At 39.9% G+C, this 25,685-nt stretch overlaps 1 protein-coding gene across 2 annotated transcripts in view; it reads right to left on the reverse strand.

Annotated features, from left to right (window-relative positions):
• DNAH5 (dynein axonemal heavy chain 5) overlaps nucleotides 1–25,685 on the reverse strand; it is a 363,993-nt gene that overhangs the window by 61,983 nt on the left and 276,325 nt on the right. For both annotated transcript variants that reach the window (XM_049861228.1, XM_049861221.1), the window contains exons 60-65: nucleotides 24,970–25,149; nucleotides 12,198–12,335; nucleotides 4,583–4,718; nucleotides 2,211–2,527; nucleotides 1,089–1,244; nucleotides 633–815 (exon numbers count right to left, since the gene is read on the reverse strand). In XM_049861228.1, coding sequence (XP_049717185.1) covers nucleotides 633–815; nucleotides 1,089–1,244; nucleotides 2,211–2,527; nucleotides 4,583–4,718; nucleotides 12,198–12,335; nucleotides 24,970–25,149 — 1,110 coding nt within the window. The remainder of the gene's footprint in view (nucleotides 1–632; nucleotides 816–1,088; nucleotides 1,245–2,210; nucleotides 2,528–4,582; nucleotides 4,719–12,197; nucleotides 12,336–24,969; nucleotides 25,150–25,685) is intronic.

The raw sequence follows: 25,685 nt of genomic DNA on the forward strand, positions 1-25,685 counted from the left end.
TTAATTTTATGTTCCAAAAGCTTTGCTATAATAAATCAGAGCAAAGAAAAACCTAGACATGGAAAAGAAAGCTACAACTCAACAGGTCAATAGAATTCACAAGAGAATACACTCTGCAGAAAAATAAAGCAACGTAAGGCCATATCATGATGCTGAAAATGAGACCAACATTCTCATAGTTAAATCAGTCTCTATAGATATAAATTATGAGATTTATCATTTATGAGACATGCATGACACCTATGTAGGTAGATAACTGGTTTTTTTTTTTTTTTTTTAGGTAAAGAGAAAACACTTGGGAATTTTTAATGGAAGAAATATATAAGGAATAAAAAGGGGGAAACTCAGTACCATTACAAATTTTATACTATGCTATTTTGTACTATTATTTCCCTCATTAAAAAAAATGGAGGAGGGAAGGTTATGGTTTTGGAAGCACTGAGTTTTTGTTTATGGGGATGGAAAATTTTGGCAAAGGATACAGGTGATGGTCACACAACATGACTTATCTAACTGATCTCACTAAATTGTATACCTGGAAACGTTGAATTAGAAAAGGTGTTATCTATATTCTGGCCAAAAAAGAAAATCTCAGCTCAATGCAGACAAGTTGCTAGCCATACTTCACTCACCTGCTTCTCTGTGAGAATGACCCTCCCCAGTAACTGATCTTCTAGACCTCGCATAGTGACAGTGAAGTCGATGATGGAGGTGCGAGCACTAATTTCAGGGGTGTAGGCTGGATTGGGCAGCTTGGTGGTGATGTAGAGTCTAAAGCCATCCATAACATCTGCTTCCTTGTCACCAACTTTCACCTTTTTAGGAAAAGGAAATAAAACACAAATAAAACTTACCGTGCCTTTTTTTTTTTTTTTAATAGGATCAAGTATTGCTTCAAACAATTTGTTTAAACAATGGATGCTTTAATGTGTGTTTTAAGAAATAAAAGATCAATAAGCATTCACAGTGCTTCAACCTGCTAGGGTAGAAGAAAAATGAAAGGAGCAAAGGAAGGAAGGAGAGGATAGAGGGAGGAAAAGGGGAAGGGTAAGTCTTAAAAAACACTGCTATCTACTGGTTTAACCTACCTTAAAGGTAGACCCAGTTTTAATGAAGTTTCTTTCCAAAACATTATCCAGGGCTGGATCTAGTTCCTCCCCAACATCTTCAATAAGCAAGGGCCTTCCAAGAGAAAGACTGTCCTCCAGGTGATTTCTGAAGTACTTGTGGTTTAGAGATGTGATCTAGGAACATGATAACAAGGTTGCTCTTGATAGGTTACAGAATCATGATGCAAGGCACAAGGACAACTGCCACCAAATGCATTGCTTTTTAGGGATCCTTGGCTTTAGAGCCCATTCTTGGTGGTGAAATGGTACAGAAAGCTTAAACATTTTCCATTCTTTCCTTGAAACCAAAAAAAAAAAAAAACCCACTGCCTTCAAATTGATTCTGACTCATAGCGACCCTATACAATAGAGTAGAACTGCCCCCCTAGGGTTTCCAAGGAGCAGCTGGTGGATTCGAACTGCCAATCTTTTGGTTAGCAGCCATAGCTGTTAACCACTGAGCTAACAAGGCTCCTCCTTTCCTTTAAAAAGCCAAAAAATCAAACTCATTGCTTCCCTTTTACTGGGAAATAAGTATAGGCCTTGTGTGGCAACACAGTTTTCCTCACCGCCACCACTTCTGTGACAAATAATGTAAGGTGCTGCACACCGTTGTTGGGTGCCATCGAGTCGACTCAGACTCATAGAGACCCCATGTGACAGGGTAGAACTGCCCAGTAGGGTTTTCTAGGCTGTAATCTTTACAGAAGCAGAACACCAGGCCTTTTCTCCCACAGAGTCCCTTAGAGGGTTTGAACTGCCAACATTTCAGTCAACATTCGGTGCTTAACTGTTGTATCCCAGGGCTGCACACTTAATGTGATACAGCTATGCCCTGCTCTGGTTATCAAAGAGAGCCTTCAATCCTACCCAGAAAGAGCCTGCAACCACTGAAAGATGGCATTAGTAGAGACCAACCCAACTACAAATAAAGCAATTTTTAGAAAAGATTTTAGTATTTGATTCTTGGCCTCTGTTACTGCTCTACCTCAGATTAAAAATCACCTCTAATATTGTAAATCTTTCCTTATTCTGTTATTCATGTTGATTTAGGTCAATAAAAGTTGACCAGTAACATAAATATACTTAAATACCAATTACCTGGAGTTCATTGTGGTTTTCCTTATTTTTAATCCAGATCTTGCCTTGAGTCTGTGGATCAATTAACAAAGGATAGCGAGATGCCTTTGTGACAATAATTCCATTCTGAATGGACAGGTCATCATTTGGCAGCCCTTGGAGGTTCCACTCACTAATAGTAGGAGCATCAATCAACATCTCGTTGAGATTTAGATTGCTTCCAAATGGAATTTTCCGGGCTTTCATCTCCTTCTGCCAGTCGTTTAACAACAGATTGCGAAATTCTTGGTTAAATGGACCAGAGTAAGATAAAAAAGCTGTAGCCAACAATACATCCCCTAAAATGGAAAACAAAATATCACTGAAACACTTCATGATCATCGTTGCAATTGTGCAAAATATTTAAAATGGGCAGAAAAAAGACAACCATTCTTATAAACTAAATTCCACAAATCAAACTGTAACCACAAGTTGCTGGGCCTTCGTGAATAAGTGGCAGTTTGGTTCATCATCAACAAGGATCCAAACGCTCTACCAAGCAATACCAGTTAGTAGTCAAGCACTAGATTATCCTGACTTTTGTTGGAAATGAGAGGGTAGCCTTTTAGTTTAAGAGATGCCAAATTCAGAAGGTAGAGGCTATGTTCAAAGTGGTCTTCATCAAAATATGCCCATTCACTCACGGGAGACTACAAAAGTGACCTGATAAGTAGAGACTTAAAAGGTAGTAATACATCAACTGTGGATCATAACAAACTATGGATAACACTGTGAAGAATGGGAATTCCAGAACACTTAATAGTGCTCACAAGGAAGCTTTACATAGATCAAGAGGCAGTTGTTCGGACAGAACAAGGGGATACTGATTGGTTTAAAGTCAGGAAAGGTGTGCATCAGGGTTGTATTCTTTCACCATACCTATTCCATCTGTATGCTGAGCAAATAATACAAGAAGCTGGACTATACGAAGAAGAACGGGGCATCAGGATTGGAGGACGACTCATTAACAACCTGCGTTATGCAGATGACACAACCTTGGTTCCTGAAAGTGAAGAGGACTTGAAGCATGTACTAATGAAGATCAAAGACCACAGCCTTCAGTATGGATTACACCTCAACATAAAGAAAACAAAAATCCTCACAACTGGACCAAGGAGCAACATCATGATAAACGGAGAAAAGACTGAAGTTGTCAAGGATTTCATTTTACTTGGATCCACAATCGACAGCCATGGAAGCAGCAGTCAAGAAATCAAAAGATGCATTGCATTGGGCAAATCTGCTCCAAAGGACCTCTTCAAAGTGTTGAAGAGCAAAGATGTCACACTGAAGACTAAGGTGCGCCTGACCGAAGCCATGGTATTTTCAATCACATCATATGCATGTGAAAGCTGGACAATGAATAAGGAAGACCAAAGAAGAACTGACGCCTCTGAATTGTGGTGTTGGTGAAGAAAACTGAATATACCATGGACTGCCAAAAGAACAAACAAATCTGTCTTGGAAGAAGTGAGGCCAGAATGCTCCTTAGAGGCAAGGATGGCAAGACTGCATCTTATATACTTTGGACATGTTGTCAGGAGGGATCAGTCCATGGAGAAGGACATCATACTTGGCAGAGTACAGGGTCAGCGGAAAAGAGGAAGACCCTCAACAAGTTGGATTGACACAGTGGCTACAACAATGAGCTCAAGCATAACAACGATTGTAAGGCTGGAGCAGGACCGGGCAGTGTTTCGTTCTGTTGTGCATAGGGTCACTATGAGTTGGAACTGACTCGACGGCACCTAACAACAACAACAATACATCTTGTAAGGATAGCATGGACAACAGACTGACATCCATGCCTCTAATATGGTTGGACACTGTGCTGTAAATCCTATCACTATCATATAACAAGATGGATTAGTGGCAGTTACACCGATGAGGTCTACAAGATTAGGTAGTGTCTTAAGCCAATCTCTTTTGAGATATAAAAGAGAGAAGAAAGCAAAGAGGCGTGGGGACCTCATACCACCAAGAAAGCAGTGCCGGGAGCAGATCGTATCCTTTGGACCTAAGGTTTCTATACGGAGATGCTCCCAGACCAAGAGAAGAGTAACGACAAGGACCTTCCTCCAGAGCCAACAGAGAGAAAAAGACTTCCCCTGGAGCTGGCGCCCTAAATATGGACTTCTAGCTTACTGGACTGTGAGAATAAACTTCTCTTTGTTAAAGCCATCCACTTGTGGTATTTCTGTTATAGCAGCACTAGATGACTAAGACAGACATACATATACAAGAATTTGAAATAATTCAGTGGTGGATTTTGTTCTGATTAGAGTTCAAATTTGCTAACTTGAACACATAATCTCAGTCAACACATAATCTCATTAAGAAAGGAATTTACATACCCACAAGTCTTTTAGTTTGTGCAGCAAACTCTTTGCTTTGCTCTGTCCATCTTTCCTTTTCACCTGCCAAGCCACTGATCAGTGTGGAGGCTGTCTGCATCTTATGTCTACACCGTTCTGCATCTTCAAGTAAGGTCTAGAAAACACCGAAATCAGAAGAAAAATGTTGAGATAAACAAAGCTTCTGACTCAAAAATATAATTTTAAAACATTTTATACAAACTCCCTTAATGGACACATAAGCTGTTTATTTCACAGGAAGATTCAAATGCATTGCTATTCATGTCAGCACAACCCCATCTCTTAGCTCTCTCCAAGGAACTTGGAAGGATTCCTCCAGGTGTGGCCTTGAGCCAACGGAGCAGACCATCCCCAGGTGTTAATAATTGGGGGATAATAGAAATCTGCATCATTTATTATTTTCCTGGAAATAAAAAATAGAATAAAATAGAAGCATACAAGGTAATATCAGCTATCACAGAAAATGTAAAGGAATAGACATTGCTAGTTAAAAGTAAGGCATCTCGCATTATGCCTTACTTTTAACTATTACAAGATCTTGAGAAACAGTATAAACTGAGAAGAATGCATTCTTTTGTGGTTACGAGAGGGAGGAGGGAGGGAGGGTGGGAGATGGTTATTTACTGATTAGATAGTAGATAAGAACTACTTTAGGTGAAGGGAAGGACAATACTCAATACACGGAAGGTCAGCTCAAATGGACTGGACCAAAAGCAAAGAAGTTTCTGGGATAAACTGAATGCTTCGAAGGTCAGCGGAGCAAGGGTGGGGGTTTGGGGACTATGGCTTAAGGGGACTTCTAAGTCAATTGGCAAAATAAATTCTATTAAGAAAACATTCTGCATCCCACTTTGAAGTGTGGGGTCTGTGGCTAACAAGTGGCCATCTAAGATGCATCAATTGGTCTCAACCCACCTGTATCAAAGGAGAATGAAGAACACCAAGGTCACACAATAACTATGAGCCCAAGAGACAGAAAGGGCCACTTGAACTAGAGACTGACATCATCCTGAGACCAGAAGAACTAGATGGTGCCTGGCCACAACCAACGACTTCCCTGACGGGGAGCACAACAGAGAACCCCTGAGGGAGCAGGAGAACAGTGGGATGCAGACCCCAAATTCACATAAAAAGACCAGACTTAATGGTCTGACTGAGACTAGAAGAATCCCAGAGGTCATGGTCCCCAAATCTTCTGTTGGCCCAGGACAGGAACCATTCCCCAAGACAACTCATTAGACATGGAAGGGACTGGAAAATGGGTTGGAGAGAGATGCTGATGAAGAGTGAGCTACTTGTATCAGGTGGACACTTGAGACTGTGTTGGCATCTCCTGTCTGGAGGGGAGATGGGATGGTAGAGAGGGTTAGAAACTGGCAAAATGGTCACGAAAGGAGAGACTGGAAGGAGGGAGCAGGCTGACTCATTAGGGGGAGAGTAAACGGGAGTAAGTAGTAAGGTGTATATAAGTTTATATGTGACAGACTGACGTGATTTGTAAACTTTCACTTAAAGCACAATAAAAATTATTTTAAAAAAAAAAAAGTAAGGCATCTCTGGGTGGTGCAAATGATTAATGTACTTGGCTGTTAGCCAAAAAGTTGGAGTCTCCCACTAGGTACCTTGGAAGAAAGGCCTGGTGATCTACTTCTGAAAGATCACAGTCACTGAATACCCCATGGAGCACAGTTCTATTCTGACACATGGGTCGCCATGAGTCATGGTCAACTCAATGTCAACTGATAAGTCAAAAGTTCGGGATATATCTCAAATTAAAATTTGATATCATCATTGCTTCATCTATCACCACAGCCTCTTCTACTTTAAGTGAAACCTTAGATTGTCTTTAGATTGCAGTGCTCTTGGGCTCTTACACAAATGTCAGCTACCTTTGACTCAGCAGGATACTGCTCACTGGTGCTCCTCACATTAGTAAAAGACCTGTAACCTAGGATTCCACTGACTGCTGCCAATCAGTGCTTAGTTCTGAAAAACAAAAGGTTCTGTCTCTCTATGTTTGGGCGATAATCGCTAATTCTACTTATGAAAGACTAAAGATTTAGCTACACGACTAGTCATCACTGTAACTTTATAACAGATACATATACATAGGAGCTCTGGTGGTGTAATGGTTAAGAGCTCGGCTGCTAACCAAAAGGTCGACAGTTCAAATCTACCAGCTGCTCCTTGGAAACCCTAAGGGGCAGTTCTACTCTGCACATATGGGGTCACCAGGAGTCAGAATCAACTTGACAGGACAAAAAACAACAACATGTACTAAATTATCTTTTATACTTTACGTATATGTACATAGAGGTACATGTTCTGGTGTGCAATGATAAAGTGTAAAATATTATTAATGGTTATATCTACGTTTTCCTGTATATATTTTCTAATGTTGTTGTTGTTAGCTCCCATCGAGTAGGTTCGACTCATAGTGACCCTGTGTGCAACAGAATGAAACATTGCCCAGTTCCTTTGCCATCCTCACAATCGTTATATTTGAGCCCACCGTTGCAGCCACTGTGTCAATACATCTCATTGAGGATCTTCCTCTTTTTTGCTGACCCTCTACTTTACCAAGCATGATGTCTTTCTCCAGGGACTGATCCTTCCTGATAACATGTCCAAAGTATGTGAGATGTAGTCTCACCGCCCTTGCTTCTAAGGAGCATTCCAGCTATACTTCTTCCAAGACTGATTTGTTTGTTCTCCCGGCAGTCCACGGTATGTTCAATATTCTTTGCCAACACCATAATTCAAAGGCATCAATTCTTCTTTCGTCTTCCTTATTCATTGTCCAGCTTCCACCTGCATTGAGGTGATTGAAAATACCATGGCTTGGGTCAGGTGCACTTTAGTCCTCAAGGTAACATCTTTGCTTTTTAACACTTTAAAGACGTCTTTGCAGCAGATTTGCCCAGTCCAGTGCATCATTTAATTTCTTGACTACTGCTTCCACGGGCATTGATTGTGGAGCCAGGTAAAATGAAATCCTTGACAACTTCAATATTTTCTCCATTTATCATAATGTTGCTTATTGGTCCCGTTGTGAAGATTTTTGTTATCTTTATGTTGAGATGTAATCCATACCAAAGGCTGTATGTAGTCTTTGATCTTCATCAGTGAGTGCTTCAAGTCCTCTTCACTTACAGCAAGGTTGTGGCATCTGCATATCACAGGTTGTTTATGAGTGTTCCTCTAATCCTGATGTCTCATTCTTCATATAGTCCAGTTTCTCAGATTATTTGTTCATTATACAGATTGGATAAGCATGGTGAAAGAATATAACCTTTATACACACCTTTCCTGACTTTAAACAGCACAGTATCCTCTTTTGTTCGAATGACTGTTTCTTGATCTATGTACAGGTTCCACATGAGAACAATTGTTTCAGAATTCCCATTCTTCACAAAGTTATCCATAATTTTTTATGATCCACACAGTCAAATGCCCTTGAATAGTCAATAAAACATGGGTAAACATCTTTTTGGTATTCTCTGCTTTCAGCCAGGATTCATCTGACATCAGCAATGACATCACTCCTTCTACGTCCTCTTTTGAATTCGACTTGAATTGCTGGCAGTTCCCTGTTGATGTACTGCTGCAACTGCTTTTGAATGATTATACTTGCATGGGATATTAATGATATTGTTGGATAATTTCCACATTCTGTTGGTCAGCTTTCTTTGGAATGGGCACAAATATGTATCTTTTCCAGTCAGTTGGCCAGGCTGTCTTCCAAGTTTCTTATCACAGATGTGTGTGCACCTCTTCCATTCATTGAAACATCTCAACTGGTATTCTGTCAATTCCTGAAGGCTTGTTTTTTGCCAATGCCTTCAGTGCATCTTGAACTTCTTTCTTCAGTACCATCGGTTCTTGGTCATATGCTACTTCCTGAAGTGGCTGAACGTCTGCCAATTCTTTTTGGTACAGTGACTCTGTATATTCCTTCCACCTGTTTTTGATGCTTCCTGCCTCATTCAATATTTTCTCCCTATAGTCGTTCAATATTGTGACTTGAGGCTTGAATTTTTTCTTCAGTTCTGTCAGCTTGAGAAATGCTGAGCATATTCTCCCCTTTTGGTTTTCTAACTCCAGGTCTTTGCACATTTCATTATACTTTACTTCTCAAGCTGCCCTTTGAAATCTTCTGTTCATCTCTTTTACTTCCTCATTTCTTCTATTAGCTATGTTCCATTTTGGTCTTTTCTTTCTTTCCTAGCTTTTTAATGACCTCTTGCTTTCTTCATGTATGATGTCCTTGATGTCATTCCACCACCTATCTGGTCTTCAGTCATTAGTGTTCAATGCATCAAATCTATTCCTCAGATGGTCTCTAAATTCAGGTAGGATATACTCAAGGTCATACTTTGGCTCTCATGGACTTGCTCTAATTTTCTTCACCTTCAACTTTAACTTGCATATGAGCAATTGATGGTCTGTTCTGCCGTTGGCCCCTGGCCTTGTTCTAACTGATGATATTGAGCTGCTCCATTGTCTCTTTCCACAGATGTAGTGGATTTGATTCCTGTGTATTCAGTCTGGTGAGGTCCACAAGTATAGTCACCATTTATGTTGTTGAGGAAAGACAGTTGCAATTGAGAAGCCGTTGGTCTTGTAAAATTCTATCATGAGATCTCCAGGTTCATTTTTATCACTAAGGTCATATTTTTCAACTACGGATCCTTCCTCTTTGTTTCCAGCTTTCGAATTCCAATCACCAGTAATTATCAATGCATCTTGATTTCATGTTTGATCAAGTTCAGACAGCAGAAGTCGGTAGAAATCATCAGTTTCTTTATCTTTGGCCTTAGAGGTTGGTGCATAAATTTGAATAATAGTTTTATTAGCTGGTCTTCCTTGTAGGCGTATGGATACTGTCCTATCACTGACAGAGTTGTACTTCAAGATAGATCTTGAAATGTTCTTTTTGTATTTTCTATAATGAACTAAATTGCTTTTCTAAAAATAACACAATGCAGTGTTTTTCAAAAGCAAGAGACTTATTCAAATCTTCTTTTTGTTCCAGTTTACTTTCTCTTCTCTTCCCTCTACAATTAGTGCAGAAAACCTAAAAGCCCAATTCAGAGGCATGCCCCAATATTTGTCTATTTCTACCAGAAAAAAAGATGGCAGCTAGAAAGTATGAATCTTTATCATTCATTACTGCCTACCTCAGAAACACACTTTTCATGTAGAAGGTATTTTTAATATTAATTTGTTTTCTCTAAATTCCCCACGCTTGCTCTGGTCAAGTTAATAGGAAAATGGCCAGGCCTCTGCCTTCCTGGCTTTTCTTTTCTAAAATCCGAGGCAGTGCAGTGGTTCAGCACTTGGCTGCTAACCAAAAGGTGGGGGATTCAAACCCACCAGGGGCTCCGAAGGAGAAAGATATGTCAATCAGTTTCCTTAAAGATTACAGCCTAGGAAACCCCATGGGGCAGTTCTACTCTGTCCTACAGGATCTCCATGAATCAAAATCAACTCAACTGCACACAAGAACAATGACAGGCCACTTTGGGGGACTGTGATATGGGGGAAGGGGCAGAAGTAATTTCTGAGAGTACAAGAGGGAGAAGCAGATTCTCCCCAGCCTAGTTAGGGAGGGTTGTAGAATTCACCAGTTTCCATGAGTAGTGCCGTCAGTATGCCCAGAGAGGTGACGGGCTCTCCCAGGTGCCTAGGGAGGCTGGACCCCAAGCAAAGTCTCTGTGCCCGTGCATTGAGTAACAGGACACACACTGCTTCACAGGACCATGTGGTTACCAGTGGTGACCATGATGAATGAAGATCAGAAGCCCTCCCCTGCCTTCTAGTGGCCCATAAGCCCCCTGGAGCTCATGGAGCTCTGCAGAGGGCACAAAAAGGAGCATCACAAATGACTAAAGGAGAAGTTCACACCAGCCTGGGGTTCAAGAGCACAAAGCCAGATATTTGCTTTTTTAATAAAAGATACTTCTTAAACCTCGAGTTTTTTTAAGTTAGAGACATATCTTGACAGTAGTAGCTCTTTTGTGATTGTATGACTATTTACCTAAAAAGAGGCATATGCTCAAAAGGAAAGAAAAGCTGACGGAATAAAATAATGTAAAACTATTAAAAATTAAACATAATTTTAAAAGACAGTAAAATATTTTTTCTGTGCTCACTTGGTGATGTGACTGAATGTTCAAAATGGCATATACGAACACTGCCTCCTCGTCGCGTAGGCTTTTTCAAACTGCATTGCTGATTTTCTCTTTATAATATGATAAGTGAATTCTACAAAGCCAAGTATAAAAACCTATATAGGTTGTACGTAATTCTGTAATACTTCTCAAAAGCTCAGATTTTGCTCTCAGGAGATTTATCTTTAAGAGAAAACGTCATGCATTGTGCATATAGTGAAACCGAAATAGTTATCTAACCTCCCTTATCGGGACTGCTACATAGGAATAGACTAATATGTGGGTATCTGAACTTGGGCCAATTTAAGGCTGAGAAAGGGAAGGACTAAATCTCATACAGTCACCAAGGAAACAGTAGTGAGAATCTAGTTCTTATTTACCAAACAGGGAATTTATCAGAGGCAGGTTTTGTGGAACCAGACACTTACATAATTTTGAGGGCCCACTTTAAGAAAAAAACATTAGAGAATTATTACGAACATAAAATATGAAAGTGAATATGTATTAGGAATGAGGAAGGAAATTACTACAAAATCCTGGTGACTCAGAAATTCAGGTCCCCTTCCTCTGAGATCTCTTTTGGCATTTTACCTAAATGCTTACATTCAAATGCTTATTGATTTTAACTTGGCTTCCCCTTCCCATAGAACATTCTATAGCTTCCAGCAACCCCAGCTCTCATGAGGCCTGTGCAAGTGAGGAGCCCTGAAGCTTAAACTCTATCTGTCTTGATTACTAGAAGGAGGGATTTCTCAGTGGAGCTGCAATTAGTATACATAAAATAAAGAAGTATGTTACCCAGTACATTCTGAAAGGTACCAAAGCTTCAAAACGTACACAGGTTGAGAAGGTCTTTGTCACAGAAATATGGCCATGTGATCAGTCACATTGATCCAGCAAAGTGTTCTGAAGTACACATCAGAAGACCAAGTTCTGGTCTAGACTGAGCCCCTGACCAGCCCTATGACCAGGAGCCCTTCTCTTGCCCTCTCAAAGCCTCAGTACCATTCTCTAAAATAAGAATAGAACACCCACCCTGCCTACCTCATAAGGTAGTTTCAAAGACTAAATGAGATAAAGTGAGAAGATGCGGTTTGAAAAACAATCAAAAAAAATTCTACGCAATCAAAAATTCTTATCATCACCACGAAGAAGGACTCTCAGGATGTTCTAGATTATTTTCTAGAACTGACTCTAATCTTGGCTGACCATCCTGACATCTCATCAAAGGCCCTTGGTGACTGTTAAAATCGAACTTCAGGGCTTAGCAAAGGGTTATTTGCTATGTATGTGTTACACACAAATGAAATGAATTACCGCTGGAAACCAAATCCTTGGAGAGAAAAAGCAGAGAAGGAACGCACAACTTACAGTGGCCATGCTGCTGTGCGACAGACCCACCCACGCCAAAGGATGATTACCTGCTTCTCAATCATGGCCTGTTCATATTCGGCCTGCACCACGTCAAGCTCCGCTTGTTTGTCGTCCAGCTCGGCCTGGGCCTTCTGCAGGTCCTGCATGGCCAGGACATGGCGATTCTCCTGCACCACCAAGTTGGCCTGCAGGGGGCGTACAAAGGGTGAAGGGATGAGCAGCGAACCTCCCAACAGCCAGGACTGCAGAGTCAGAACTGTCCAGCATCACCCGTTTATACTTTTTCTTTATCCCAGTCCTAGAATATTCTCAAATTATAGTAAGTCAACACCAAATCTTAATTTGAACTTGACATAAATGTTTACAAGTACAAAATCATAGTTCATTACAACAGAGGTCACCAGATGTTCTCTGTAAAGTCCTGGATAGCAAATACTTTAGGCTTTCTGGGCCAAGTGACAAAATTAAGGATATTATGTGGTTGTTGTTGTTAGCTGCCATCTAGTTGGTCCCAACTCCCAGTGACCGCACGTGTCACAGGATGAAATGTTGCCAGTTCTGTGCCACCTTCATGGCTGTTGGTATTGTTTCAGCTACTGTATCAATCCATTTGTTTGAGGGTTTCCTTCATTTTTGTTGGTCCTTTACCAAACATCATGTCCTTTTCTAGTGATTGGTTTTTCCTGATGATGTGTCCACAGTAAAGATATTATAAAACCAAAAAAAGCCAAACCCGTTGCCATCGAGTGGATTCTGATTCATAGCAGCCCTATACGACAGAATAAACTGCCCCATAGGGTTTTCAAAGAGTGGCTGGTGGACTTGAACTGCTGACCTTCTGGCTAGCAGCCAAGCTGTTTAACTACTGCACCACCAGGGCTCCAAGGATATCATGAAGATATAACAACCAACAGAGCCCTGGTGGCACAGTGGTTAAGAGCTACTGTGAGCTACAGCTGCTAACCAAAAGGCTTGCAGTTCCAATCCACGAACTGCTCATCAGAATTGCCCTATGGGGCAATTCTACCCTACCCTATAGGGTCGCTATGTGTAGGAATCGACTCAATGGCAATGGGTATATAACAACCATTTAATAATGTATCATTCTTATTTTACAAGCCATACAAAATTCATATCCATCCGTAACCACAGAATGTGACCTTATTTGGTAATAGGGTCTTGGCAGTTGTAATTATTAAAATGAGGTTATACTAGAGTAGGCTGGGCCCTAAATCCAATATGACTGATGTCCTTATAGGAAGAGGAGAGGGCACATAGAGATATAGAGACATAAGGGAAGAAGGTCATCTGAAGATGGAAGCAGATTTGGCCCACAGACCATAATTTCAACCCTTATAGGACAGCATTATAATACCAAGAGTTGTAGAAAAGAAAAACTGAATATTTAGAACTAACTACCTAGCAGGACTTGCTTACCTAGCAGGATTCATCAGAGTTGAAGAAAATGTTAAAGCAAGGTAAAGAATAATAAAAAAAAAAAAAGAATAGAATATAGAATTATTCACTAAATCCAACAATCTAGGTTTTATTGGTGGTAGTGGTTTTGATGTCAATCCTGTCATTTTCATGTATTATTTGCCATCCAGAAAAGAAAAAATTGATACCTAGAGCTGTGGCTATGTGATTTAAGGATGCTAGCAAAAATGGAATCAAAAGGCATAATTAAAAGAATTCTGAAGGAAGACGAGGTGTAGAAAATATTCGATGCTCACAGGGGTTCAAATCTTTTTATAAAAATTTTGAAATCATGTGGAACAGAATTTCAAATTCTCATGGAATACTGACTTTCTGGAACCCTTGAGGTTGGATGAAACCCTGAAACTATTGCCCTAAGATATCCTCTAAACCTTAAACCAAAAATATCCCCTGAAATCTTCATAAAAATAAACAATACCTTAACCAGTAAGAAATATCTGTCTTGAGCCTTACGCTCTTTCAGGGAACTATCTACATGGGATCAAATTGACAACAGCAACTCAAAAGGTTAGCTAGGAAGCTTGGGGGGCTGGAAGTTTATGTTAACGGTAGGGGAACAATTTGGAAAGTTTGGGAAGGAATGATTGCCCAACTTGAAGAATGTAATCAATGTCACAAAATTACACATGTGGAAATTGTTGAATTGGTGTATGTTCTGCTGTGTATACTTTCAACATCAAAAAATACTACAGATGTTATTAAAAAAAAATTTGAAATCAGAATTTCTCCCTTTTAAGTCCATAAAACATTAAAATTGACTATAATGGGGGGATTCACTACTAGAAGACATATTCTTTCTATGGTATTTGAGACAAAAGAATATTTTTAAAACATTTCTTTTTAGGAGATACTAATTTCCCATCTCAAAACCTCAGGATACCACATTTTGGCAGTACAAATCTTTCAGGAAAAAGTTAGAGCCCTGTAACTGACTAGAACAAATGACAAGTAAAAGCATGATCCAAAAATTATAGTTTAAAAAGAAATGGGGGAGGCGGGGCCAAGATGGCTAACTAGATACAAGCTACCTCTGATCCCTCTTGCAACAAAGACTCAGAAAAACAAGTGAATTGGTCACATACATGACAATCTATGAATCCTGACCATCAAACACAGATCTAAAGAGTTGACCTGAGTGACAGAGACTGAGAACGAACAACCACAGGGAAGCAGCGACTGTTTACAAAGCCTGGAGCCAGCGTCCCAGTCAGGAAACCTTGGCACTGGGCTTTGGACTAGGCACAGGGGAGCTGAGCACGGGATCCTGTGGCGGCGCAAACACGGGGCGCAGCCCTAGCCCCCTGAGCTGACCTCGGGAGAAGCCCAGCCAGTGCACGCAGGCAGGGCAGTGACACGGCTGACAGGAGAAGTCACCGGGAGGCAGAGACTGGTTTTGGAGCCGGGAGTGCAGAGTCCCAGCCGGGGAACCTTTGCGCTGGGCATTGGACTGGGAACGGAGGAACTAACCATGGCTTCTGAGACAGCGCAAGCACGGGACTTGGGCCTGACCCTCGGGGCCAATCTCTACCCAGCCAGCGCACACAGTCAATGCACCCCTCGGGAATCTCAGATAAAATAGTCATCCCAAGCAAGGTAAGTAACTTTGTCTATATTCCGGGGTGCTACTCTCTCCTATTTATCTGAACCCTCCCCTCCTCTTCCCAGGTGGCTTCATTAACATTGGAATTTCCTGAGCCAGAGAGTGAACTACTGTGTGGTTTTTTGTTTGGTTTTTTTTTTTTTTTGGTCTTTTCCTAACCCATTCTCCTGGCCTGAGAGAAGCAGCTACAAAAAACCCAGGGACCAAAAATCCTTCCCTAATTGGACTAAAAACACAGAACCAGCTCCAGCCAAGCATATGTGATCCACAGTGTTGGGCTTTCATCCCTACAGGGAACAAGGTGGCTATTATAATGCAAAGGCATTTCTGATAAGGATCGGACTGTAATTGTTTTAGCGGATTACTGGAAAGACAAGTTTCCCAGGTCTGATATCTCTGCGTATCCAACAGAGCCCTCACTGACCCACAACAGGGAACTGAGGGCTGAAGCTCCCCCCAGACCACCTAGCCTCCAGCCTTAGGGGTCTAAGGAGGGTGACACCTACCAATCTGTAGAGGTACTTGCACTGGGGGCCTAAGGTACAGTGCAGAGCCCACCCACCAAAGTGCTTTAGGAATAGAGACACAGGCACTTGGGGGAAGCCTGTCAGCATCCTGCCCCCCCTAGAGTGTGAACCCCTGCTGCTACTAGAAGCTGGTGCACACAACTATCACCACTACTTCTCTAGGTGGATAGGTGGCAGTCTGCACCACACACTTGATGACCCAAAATCAGATTCTACTCAAGAATAGTGAATGGACTCTTAGGCTTATATATCTGGTAACAGCCCAAACCAGCTGGTGATAGGACATAAGTGATTCAAGGGCTACAACAGTCAAGACAGTGCAACCTAGTAGCCCATCTATGTACACTGAAAGAAAACAAAACAAGATAAGACTCAGTGAGCAAATATAGAAAAAATCACTACAATATCTTAGTGATGGCTTGGAGACAGCAGTCGATATCAAACCACATAAAGAAGCAGACCATGATTGCTTCTACAACTCCCCAAACTAAAGAATCAAAATCTTTCCCAAATGAAGATACAACCCTGGAATTGCCAGATACAGAATATAAAAAACTAATTTACAGAATGCTTCAAGACATCAGGGATGACCTCAGAAATGACATAAGGCAATCTACAAAAAAAGCCAAGGAACACACTGATAAAGCAGTTGAAGAACTCAAAAAGATTATTCAAGAACATAGTGGAAAAATTAATAAGTTGCAAGAGTCCATACAGAGACAACATTCAGAAATTCAAAAGATTAACAATAAAATTACAGAATTAGACAACGCAATAGGAAGTCAAAGGAGCTGACTAGAGCAATTGGAATGCAGAGTGGGAGATCTGGAGGACCAGGGAATTGACACCAATATAGCAGGAAAAAAATCAGATAAAAGAATTATAAAAAATGAAGAAACCCTAAGAATCATGTCAGAGTGTATCCAGAAGAATAACTTGTGTGTGGTTGGAGTCCCAGAACAGGGAGGGATAACAGAAAATACAGAGAGAATACTTGAAGATCTGTTGGCAGAAAACTTCCCTGACATCATGAAAGACGAAAGGATATCTATCCAAGATGCTCATCGAACCCCATTTAAGATTGATCCAAAAAGAAAAACACCAAGACATATTATCATCAAACTTGCCAAAACCAAAGATAAAGAGAAAATTTTCAAAGCAGCCAGGGATAAAAGAAAGGTCTCCTACAAAGCAGAATCAATAAGAATAAGTTCAGACTACTCAGCAGAAACCATGCAGTCAAGAAGGCAATGAGATGACATATATAGAGCAATGAAGGAGAAAAACTGCCAGCCAAGGATCATATATCCAGCAAAACTCTCTCTCAAATATGAAGGCGAAATTAAAACATTTACAGATAAACACATGCTTAGAGAATTTGCAAAAACCAAACCAAAGCTAAAAGAAATAATAAAGGAAATTGGTCAGAAAACCAATAATACCAGATATGAGCACAACACAAGGTCACAGAACACAACATCCTGATATCAACTCAAATAGGGAAATCACAAAAACAAATTAAGATTAATTTTAAAAAGAAAAAAACGCTCAAAAGAGAGAATCATTGAAGTCAACATGTAAAAGATCACAATAATCAAAAAGAGGGACTAAATACAGGTGGCATAGAACTGCCATATGGAGAGGGATACAAGGCGATATAGGACAATACAACTTAGGTTTTTACTTAGAAAAATAGGGGTAAATATTAAGGTAACCACAAAGAGGTATAACAACTCCATAACTCAAAATAAAAACTAAGAAAAACAAAACGACCCAGCAAACATAAAGTCAAATACTATGAAAATGAGGAACACACAACTTACAAAGAAAAACGTCTCAGCACAAAAAAGTAAGTGGAAAAATGAAATTGTCAACACACATAAAAAGGCAGCAAAATGACAGCACTAAACACATAGCCATCTATAATTACGCTAAATGTAAATGGACTAAACACACCAATAAAGAGACAGAGAGTCTCAGACTGGATAAGGAAACACGATCTGTCTATATGCTGCCTACAAGAGACACACCTTAGACTTAGAGACACAAACAAACTAAAACTCAGAGGATGGAAAAAAATATATCAAGCAAACAATAAGCAAAAAAGAAGAGGAGTAGCAATATTAATTTCTGACAAAATAGACTTTAAAGTTAAATCCACCACAAAGGATAAAGAAGGACACTATATAATGATTAAAGGGACAACTGAGCAGGAAGATATAACCATATTAAATATTTATGCACCCAATGACAGGGCTGCAAGATACATAAAACAAACTTTAACAGAACTGAAAAGTGAGATAGACACCTCCACAATTATAGTAGGAGACTTCAACACACCACTTTCGGAGAAGGACAGGACATCCAGTAAGAAGCTCGACAGAGACATGGAAGACCTAATTGCTACAATCAACCAACTTGACCTCATTGACTTCTACAGAACTCTCCACCCAACTGCTGCGAAGTATACTTTTTTTCTAGCCCACATGAAACATTCTCCAGAACAGACCACATATTAGGTCATAAAACAAACCTTTGCAGAATCCAAAACATTGAAATATTACAAAGCATCTTCTCAGACCACAAGGCCAGAAAAGTGGAAATCAACAACAGAAAAATTAGGGAAAAGAAATCAAATACTTGGAAAATGAACAATACCCTGCTGAAAAAAGAATCGGTTAAAGAAGACATTAAGGAGGGAATAAAGAAATTCATAGAATGCAACGAGAATGAAAACACTTCCTATCAAAACCTCTGGGACACAGCAAAAGCAGGGCTCAGAGGTCAATTTATATCGACAAATGCACAAATACAAAAAGAAGAAAGAGCCAAAATCAGAGAACTGTCCCTACAACTTGAACAAATTGAGAAAGTGAGCAACAAAAGAATCCATCAGGCACCAGAAGAAAACAAATAATAAAAATTAGAGCTGAACTAAATCAATTAGAGAACAGAAAAACAATTGAAAGAATTAACAAAGCCAAAAGCTGGTTCTTTGAAAAAATTAACAAAATTGATAACCATTGGCCAGACTGACTAAAGAAATACAGGAAAGGAAACAAATAACCCGAAGAAGAAACAAGAAGGGGCACATCACAACAGACCCAACTGAAATTAAAAGAATCATATCAGATTATCACAAAAAATTGTACTCTAACAAATTTGCAAACCTTGAAGAAATGGATGAATTCCTAGAAAAACACTACCTACCTAAACTAACACAATCAGAAGTAGAACAACTAAATAGACCCATAACAAAAAAAAAAGAGATTGAAACGGTAATCAAAAAACTCCCAACAAAAACAAAGCCCCGGCCCAGATGGCTTTACTGCAGAGTTCTACCAAACTTTCAGAGAAGAGTTAACACCACTACTACTAAAGGTATTTCAAAGCATAGAAAATGACGGAATGCTGCCTAACTCATTCTATGAAGCCACCATCTCCCTGATACCAAAACCAGATAAAGACATCACAAAAAAAGAAAATTACAGACCTATATCCCTCATGAACATAGATGCAAAAATCCTCAACAAAATTTTAGCCAATAGAATTCAACAACATATCAAAAAAAAATCCACCACGACCAAGTGGGATTTATTTTTTTTTTTTTATGCAAGGCTGGTTTAGTATTAAAAAACCATTAATGCAATGTAATCCACCATATACATAAAACAAAACACAAAAACCACATGATCTTATCAATTGATACAGAAAAGGCATTTGACAAAGCTCAACACCCATTCATGATAAAAACTCTCACCAAAATAGGAATTGAAGGAAAATTCCTCCACGTAATAAAGGGCATCTATACAAAGCCAACAGCCAACATCACTCTAAATGGAGAGAGCCTGAAAGCATTTCCCTTGAGAACAGGAACCAGACAAGGATGCTCTTTATCACCGCTCTTATTCAACATTGTGCTAGAAGTCCTAGCCAAAGCAATTAGACTAGACAAAGAAATAAAGGGCATCCGGATTGGCAAGGAGGAAGTAAAATTATCTCTATTTGCAGATGACATGATCTTATACACAGAAAACCCTAAGAAATCCTCCAGAAAACTACTGAAACTAATAGAAGAGTTTGGCAGAGTCTCAGGTTATAAGATAAACATACAAAAATCACTTGGATTCCTCTACATCAACAAAAAGAACATTGAAGAGGAAATCACCAAATCAATACCATTCACAGTATCCCCCAAGAAGATAAAATACTTAGGAACAGATCTTACCAAAGATGTAAAAGACCTATACAAAGAAAACTACTGCAAGAAACTAAAAAGGACCTACTTAAGTGGAAAAACATACCTTGCTCATGGATAGGAAAACTTAACATAGTAAAACTGTCTATTCTACCAAAAGCCATCTATACATACAATGCACTTCCAATCCAAATTCCAATGTCATTTTTTAATGTGATGGAGAAATAAACCACCAACTTCATATGGAAGGGAAAGAAGCCTCGGATAAGTAAAGCATTACTGAAAAAGAAGAAAGTGGGAGGCCTCACTCTACCTGATTTTAGAACCTATTATACAGCCACAGTAGTCAAAACAGCCTGGTACTGGTACAACAACAGGCACATAGACCAATGGAACAGAATTGAGAACCCAGATATAAATCCATCCACGTATGAGCAGCTGATATTTGACAAAAGACCAGTGTCAGTTAATTGGGGAAAAGATAGTCTTTTTAACAAATGGTGCTGGCATAACTGGATATCCATTTGCAAAAAAATGAAACAGGACCCATACCTCACACCATGCACAAAAACTAACTCCAAGTCGATCAAAGACCTAAACATAAAGACTAAAACGATAAAGATCATGGAAGAAAAAATAGGGACAACCTTAGGAGCCCTAATACAAGGCATAAACAGAACACAAAATATTACCAAAAATGATGAAGAGAAACCCGATAACTGGGAGCTCCTAAAAATCAAACACCTATGCTCATCTAAAGACTTCACCAAAAGAGTAAAAAGACCACCTACAGATTGGGAAAGAATTTTCAGCTATGACATCTCCGACCAGCGCCTGATCTCTAAAATCTATATGATTCTGTTAAAACTCAACCACAAAAAGACAAACAACCCAATCAAGAAGTGGGCAAAGGATATGAACACGCACTTCACTAAAGAAGATATTCAGGCAGCTAACAGATACACGAGAAAATGCTCTCGATCATTAGCCATTAGAGAAATGCAAATTAAAACTACGATGAGATTCCATCTCACTCCAACAAGGCTGGCATTAATCCAAAAAACACAAAATAATAAATGTTGGAGAGGCTGCGGAGAGATTGGAACTCTCATACACTGCTGGTGGGAATGTAAAATGGTACAACCACTTTGGAAATCTATCTGGCGCTTTCTTAAAAAGTTAGAAATAGAACTACCATACAACCCAGAAATCCCACTCCTAGGAATATACCCTAGAGAAATAAGAGCCTTCACAAAAACAGATATATGCACACCCATGTTTATTGCAGCTCTGTTTACAATAGCAAAAAGCTGGAAGCAACCAAGGCGTCCATCAACGGATGAATGGTTAAATAAATTGTGGTATATTCACACAATGGAATACTATGCATCGATAAAGAACAGTGACGAATCTGTGAAACATTTCATAACATGGAGGAACCTGGAAGGCATTATGCTGAGTGAAATTAGTCAGAGGCAAAAGGACAAATATTGTATAAGACCACTATTATAAGATCTTGAGAAATAGTATAAACTGAGAAGAACACATACTTTTGTGGTTATGAGGGGGGAGGGAGGGAGGGTGGGAGATGGTTATTTACTGATTAGATAGTAGATAAGAACTACTTTAGGTGAAGGGAAGGACAATACTCAATACACGGAAGGTCAGCTCAAATGGACTGGACCAAAAGCAAAGAAGTTTCTGGGATAAAATGAATGCTTCAAAGGTCAGCGGAGCAAGGGCGGGAGTTTGGGGACTATGGCTTAAGGGGACTTCTAAGTTAATTGGCAAAATAATACTATTATGAAAACATTCTGCATCCCACTTTGAAGTGTGGGGTCTGGGGTCTTAAATGCTAACAAGCGGCCATCTAAGATGCATCAATTGGTCTCAACCCACCTGGATCAAAGGAGAATGAAGAACACCAAGGTCACACGACAACTATGAGCCCAAGAGACAGAAAGGGCCACATGAACCAGAGACTTACATCATCCTGAGACCAGAAGAACTAGATGGTGCCTGGCCACAACCAATGACTGCCCTGACAGGGAGCACAACAGAGAACCCCTGAGGGAGCAGATCAGTGGGATGCAGACCCCAAATTCTCATAAAAAGACCAGACTTAATGGTCTGACTGAGACTAGAGGAATCCCGGCGGTCACAGTCCCCAAACCTTCTGTTGGCCCAGGACAGGAACCATTCCCCAAGACAACTCATCAGACATGGAAGGGACTGGACAATGGGTTGGAGAGAGATGCTGATGAAGAGTGAGCTACTTGTATCAGGTGGACACTTGAGACTGTGTTGGCATCTCCTGTCTGGAGGGGAGATGGGATGGTAGAGAGGGTTAGAAACTGGCAAAATTTGCACGAAACGAGAGACTGGAAGGGCTGACTCATTAGGGGGAGAGTAAGTGGAAGTATGGAGTAAGGTGTATATAAGCTTATATGTGACAGACTGACTTGATTTGTAAACGTTCACTTAAAGCTCAATAAAAATTATTTTTAAAAAAATATGTAATTCTCACAACAACAACAACAACAAAAAGAAACGGGTTCGTGGAATGGTGCTGCTCTGAGCTGTAGCTGTTGCCAGGGCTTAATTAAACATGTAAGAAAATCAAGGCCATCATGTCAAACAACTTACTAAAGCAAACCACTAATGTCCAACTATGACAACCAGATTTTGAATATTTTCCAGTACTTTACGTAGGTAAAATAAAGATTAAAAAATTAAAATAAATTTAAAACAAAAACTCTCAAAAGATGCTACCAAAGCTATGTTGTTAAAAAAAAAACCAAACCCCATGTCGTCAAGTTGATTCCGACTCATAGCAACCCTATGGGACAGAGTAGAACTGCCCCATTGAGTTCCCAGAGTGTCTGATGGATTACGAACTGCCAACGTTTTGGTTAGTGGCCATAGCTCTTAACCACTATGCCACCAGAGTTTACATTGTTGCCCTCAAATCGGTTTCCACTCATAGCGACCCTATATACAACAGAACAAAACACTGCTGGGTCCTGTGCTATCCTCACAATCGTTGCTTTGTTTGAGCTCATCATTGCAGCCAATGCGTCAGTCCATTTCATTGAAGGTCTTCCTCTTTTTCCCTGACCCTCTACAAGCATGATGTCCTTCTTCAGGGAATGGTCCCTCCTGATAACACGTCCAAAGTATGTGAGACCAAGTCTCGCCACCCTTACTTCCAAGGAGCATTCTGACTACTTATTCCAAGACAGAGGGCGGAGCACAGGTCCCAGGAGCAAAATGTTCCCCCTCCTCCTGATAGCATTCCCTTCACTTCCTACTGTAGGATCCAGATTGTTCTGGGGCTGGGTGGAGGCTCAAATGTGGAAGGTATTGAACATAAGGAGCCCTGGCAGCACGGTGGTCAAGAGCTCGGCTGCTACCAAAAGGTTGGCAGTTCGAATCCACCAGTTGCTCCTTTGGAAATCCTGTGGGCCAGTTCTACTCTGTCCTATAGGGTCACTATAAGTCAGAATTGACCTGAGAGCAACAGGGTTTGGGCTTATTGAACACTAAAAAAAAAAAAAAAAATCAAGCCCATTGCTGTCAACTCCAACTCACAGTGACACTATATTATAGGACAGACTAGAAGTACCCCCATAGGGTTTCCAAGGCTGTAAATCTTTACGGAAGCAGATCACCACATCTTTCTCCTGTGGAGCAGCTGGTGGGTTTGAATCACCGACCTTTCAGTTAGCAGCCAACCACTTAACCACTGTGCCACAAGGGACCCTTCTATTGAACATAAGGTAGGGGATTTCATAGTTCTTATGTAAGTTCTGGTCAGAATGCCCATTTTCACTACTGATTTGAGCTCACTTTTAGATAACTACAATAAAATTAAAATAACACATCATGAATCCAACTATAATTACCTGCAAGACACTATGAAAGCTTACTGGGAAAGTTAGCAAAGGATACCCTGTACTTTTCATTTGATATGGTGGTTATTATTCAGTGAGTATCATAATATCCATATCTGAGCTATGCTGGAGTCTCCAGTGTTTCCAATACCCATGATGTCAGGCAGTATGACATCAATTACTGGCTCTAAAATTCTCTCAGCCAAATAGGTCTTCATTCTTTTAAGTTGTCATAGAACCCCAAGAGTCTCAAGTACTGGATAATTGGTTCTGGTATGGTAATGATTAAAAATCAAATGATATTTGCATCTCTATTCTTACTCCTTCTACTCTTGATTTTTTTTTTTATCATGATTGCTACATGTTCTTGGGCAGTTTACAAGTATAAGTGGATTTTAGTTGCTGTTTCAGAGAGATCAGGCTTGTGTATAAGCAAAATAATCAACCAGTCTGTAAGAAGTATTTTTGAGGCATCAGTATATTATTTTCCAAAAAAGTACTCGCCTCTTCATTTGCTGAAAACTGGGTGCCTTTTAATGGTAGGGGATTATACACCAATGAAGCTTAAAATGAAATTACACAAAGGGAAACATAAGGCATAGTTTTGAAGTCACATTAAAGAACAAAACAGGTGATATTCACTTTCTTTTCTGAGGAACAAGGAAGGAGGGGAGGGGTACTCTCTCATGCTTAGCAAATAAGACCAGTTTTAGGCATTTTCCAGCCACCAACATCTTACTTCTTGACTCTGTCTCACTATACCTTTCCTTGGCAGGAGATCTTGAACATTACAGGAGTATCCTGTGCTATAGTTTTCTGCAGTTTTTATTTCAAATTGACATTGTGGAGGAAATACATCCAGCAGCCCAGCAGACTGAGTATCCTTATAGAGAATCCATGCTTACGGGCTCATACAATTCTGGTTGGAGAAGGATTACAGAGAAGAAAGAAACATCCTATGCTTGGCCTTTCTGTGCCTTGCCCTCCCTGTGGCCTTGAGTACGATAACACAGGCTAAGCGTTCTGTGTTGTAGGAAAGACAAGGCCAGGTGACCTAGAGACCCTTTGTAGGAGTGTTTCACACAGTTCTACCAGGAGGCTTACCTTCAGAGGCAACACCTCTTTGTTGATAGAAAAGAAAGAAGCCATGGCTTTGGTCCAGGAACAAAGACCGGCCACGTTCCCACATACACGTTTAGCTGTTTCGATGTTGTAGTCTGCCATTTCAAAGTAAGGATTCAAAAATTCTATCACTTCTTCATTGATTGTGTCTTTCGGGAATTGCTATGAAAGAAAGCAGTAAAATAAAGTCAAAATATTTCTCTCTAGGAAGTCATTATATTCACATTTACCATTTAGTTTGGAACTATGGAGCAGCCAAAGTTAAATGAATGACGTCATACTTTGCCAATATTTCAGAATACTATGCAAAAGTCGTGGGGTGATAACATACTACGAAGTGATAGTAAAGAAGTCTGTTACAGTACACTTGACCTTTCATAGACAAGAGATGCCAACCCTGAAGAAATTCTCTGGGATTCATACAAAGAGTAAATTATTTAAGTGATGAACATTAATATGGTTATTAGAATTTCCAAAGCAATAAAAATTTCATGTCATTAATTCTAAATAGACGAATTACAAAATTCATAAAATCAACAATGAAAAACAAACACACACAGATATATTCAGCTTAAGGACATATATATTTAGCATTTAAAAACCAAAACAAACAAACCCATTGCCATCAAGTTGATTTCGACATATAGCAACCCTATAACGCAGAGTAGAACTGCCCCACAGTGTTTCCAAGGAGCACC

This window comes from Elephas maximus, chromosome 2 (genome assembly GCF_024166365.1).
Source record: "Elephas maximus indicus isolate mEleMax1 chromosome 2, mEleMax1 primary haplotype, whole genome shotgun sequence".
Taxonomy (NCBI): Eukaryota; Metazoa; Chordata; class Mammalia; order Proboscidea; family Elephantidae; genus Elephas; species Elephas maximus.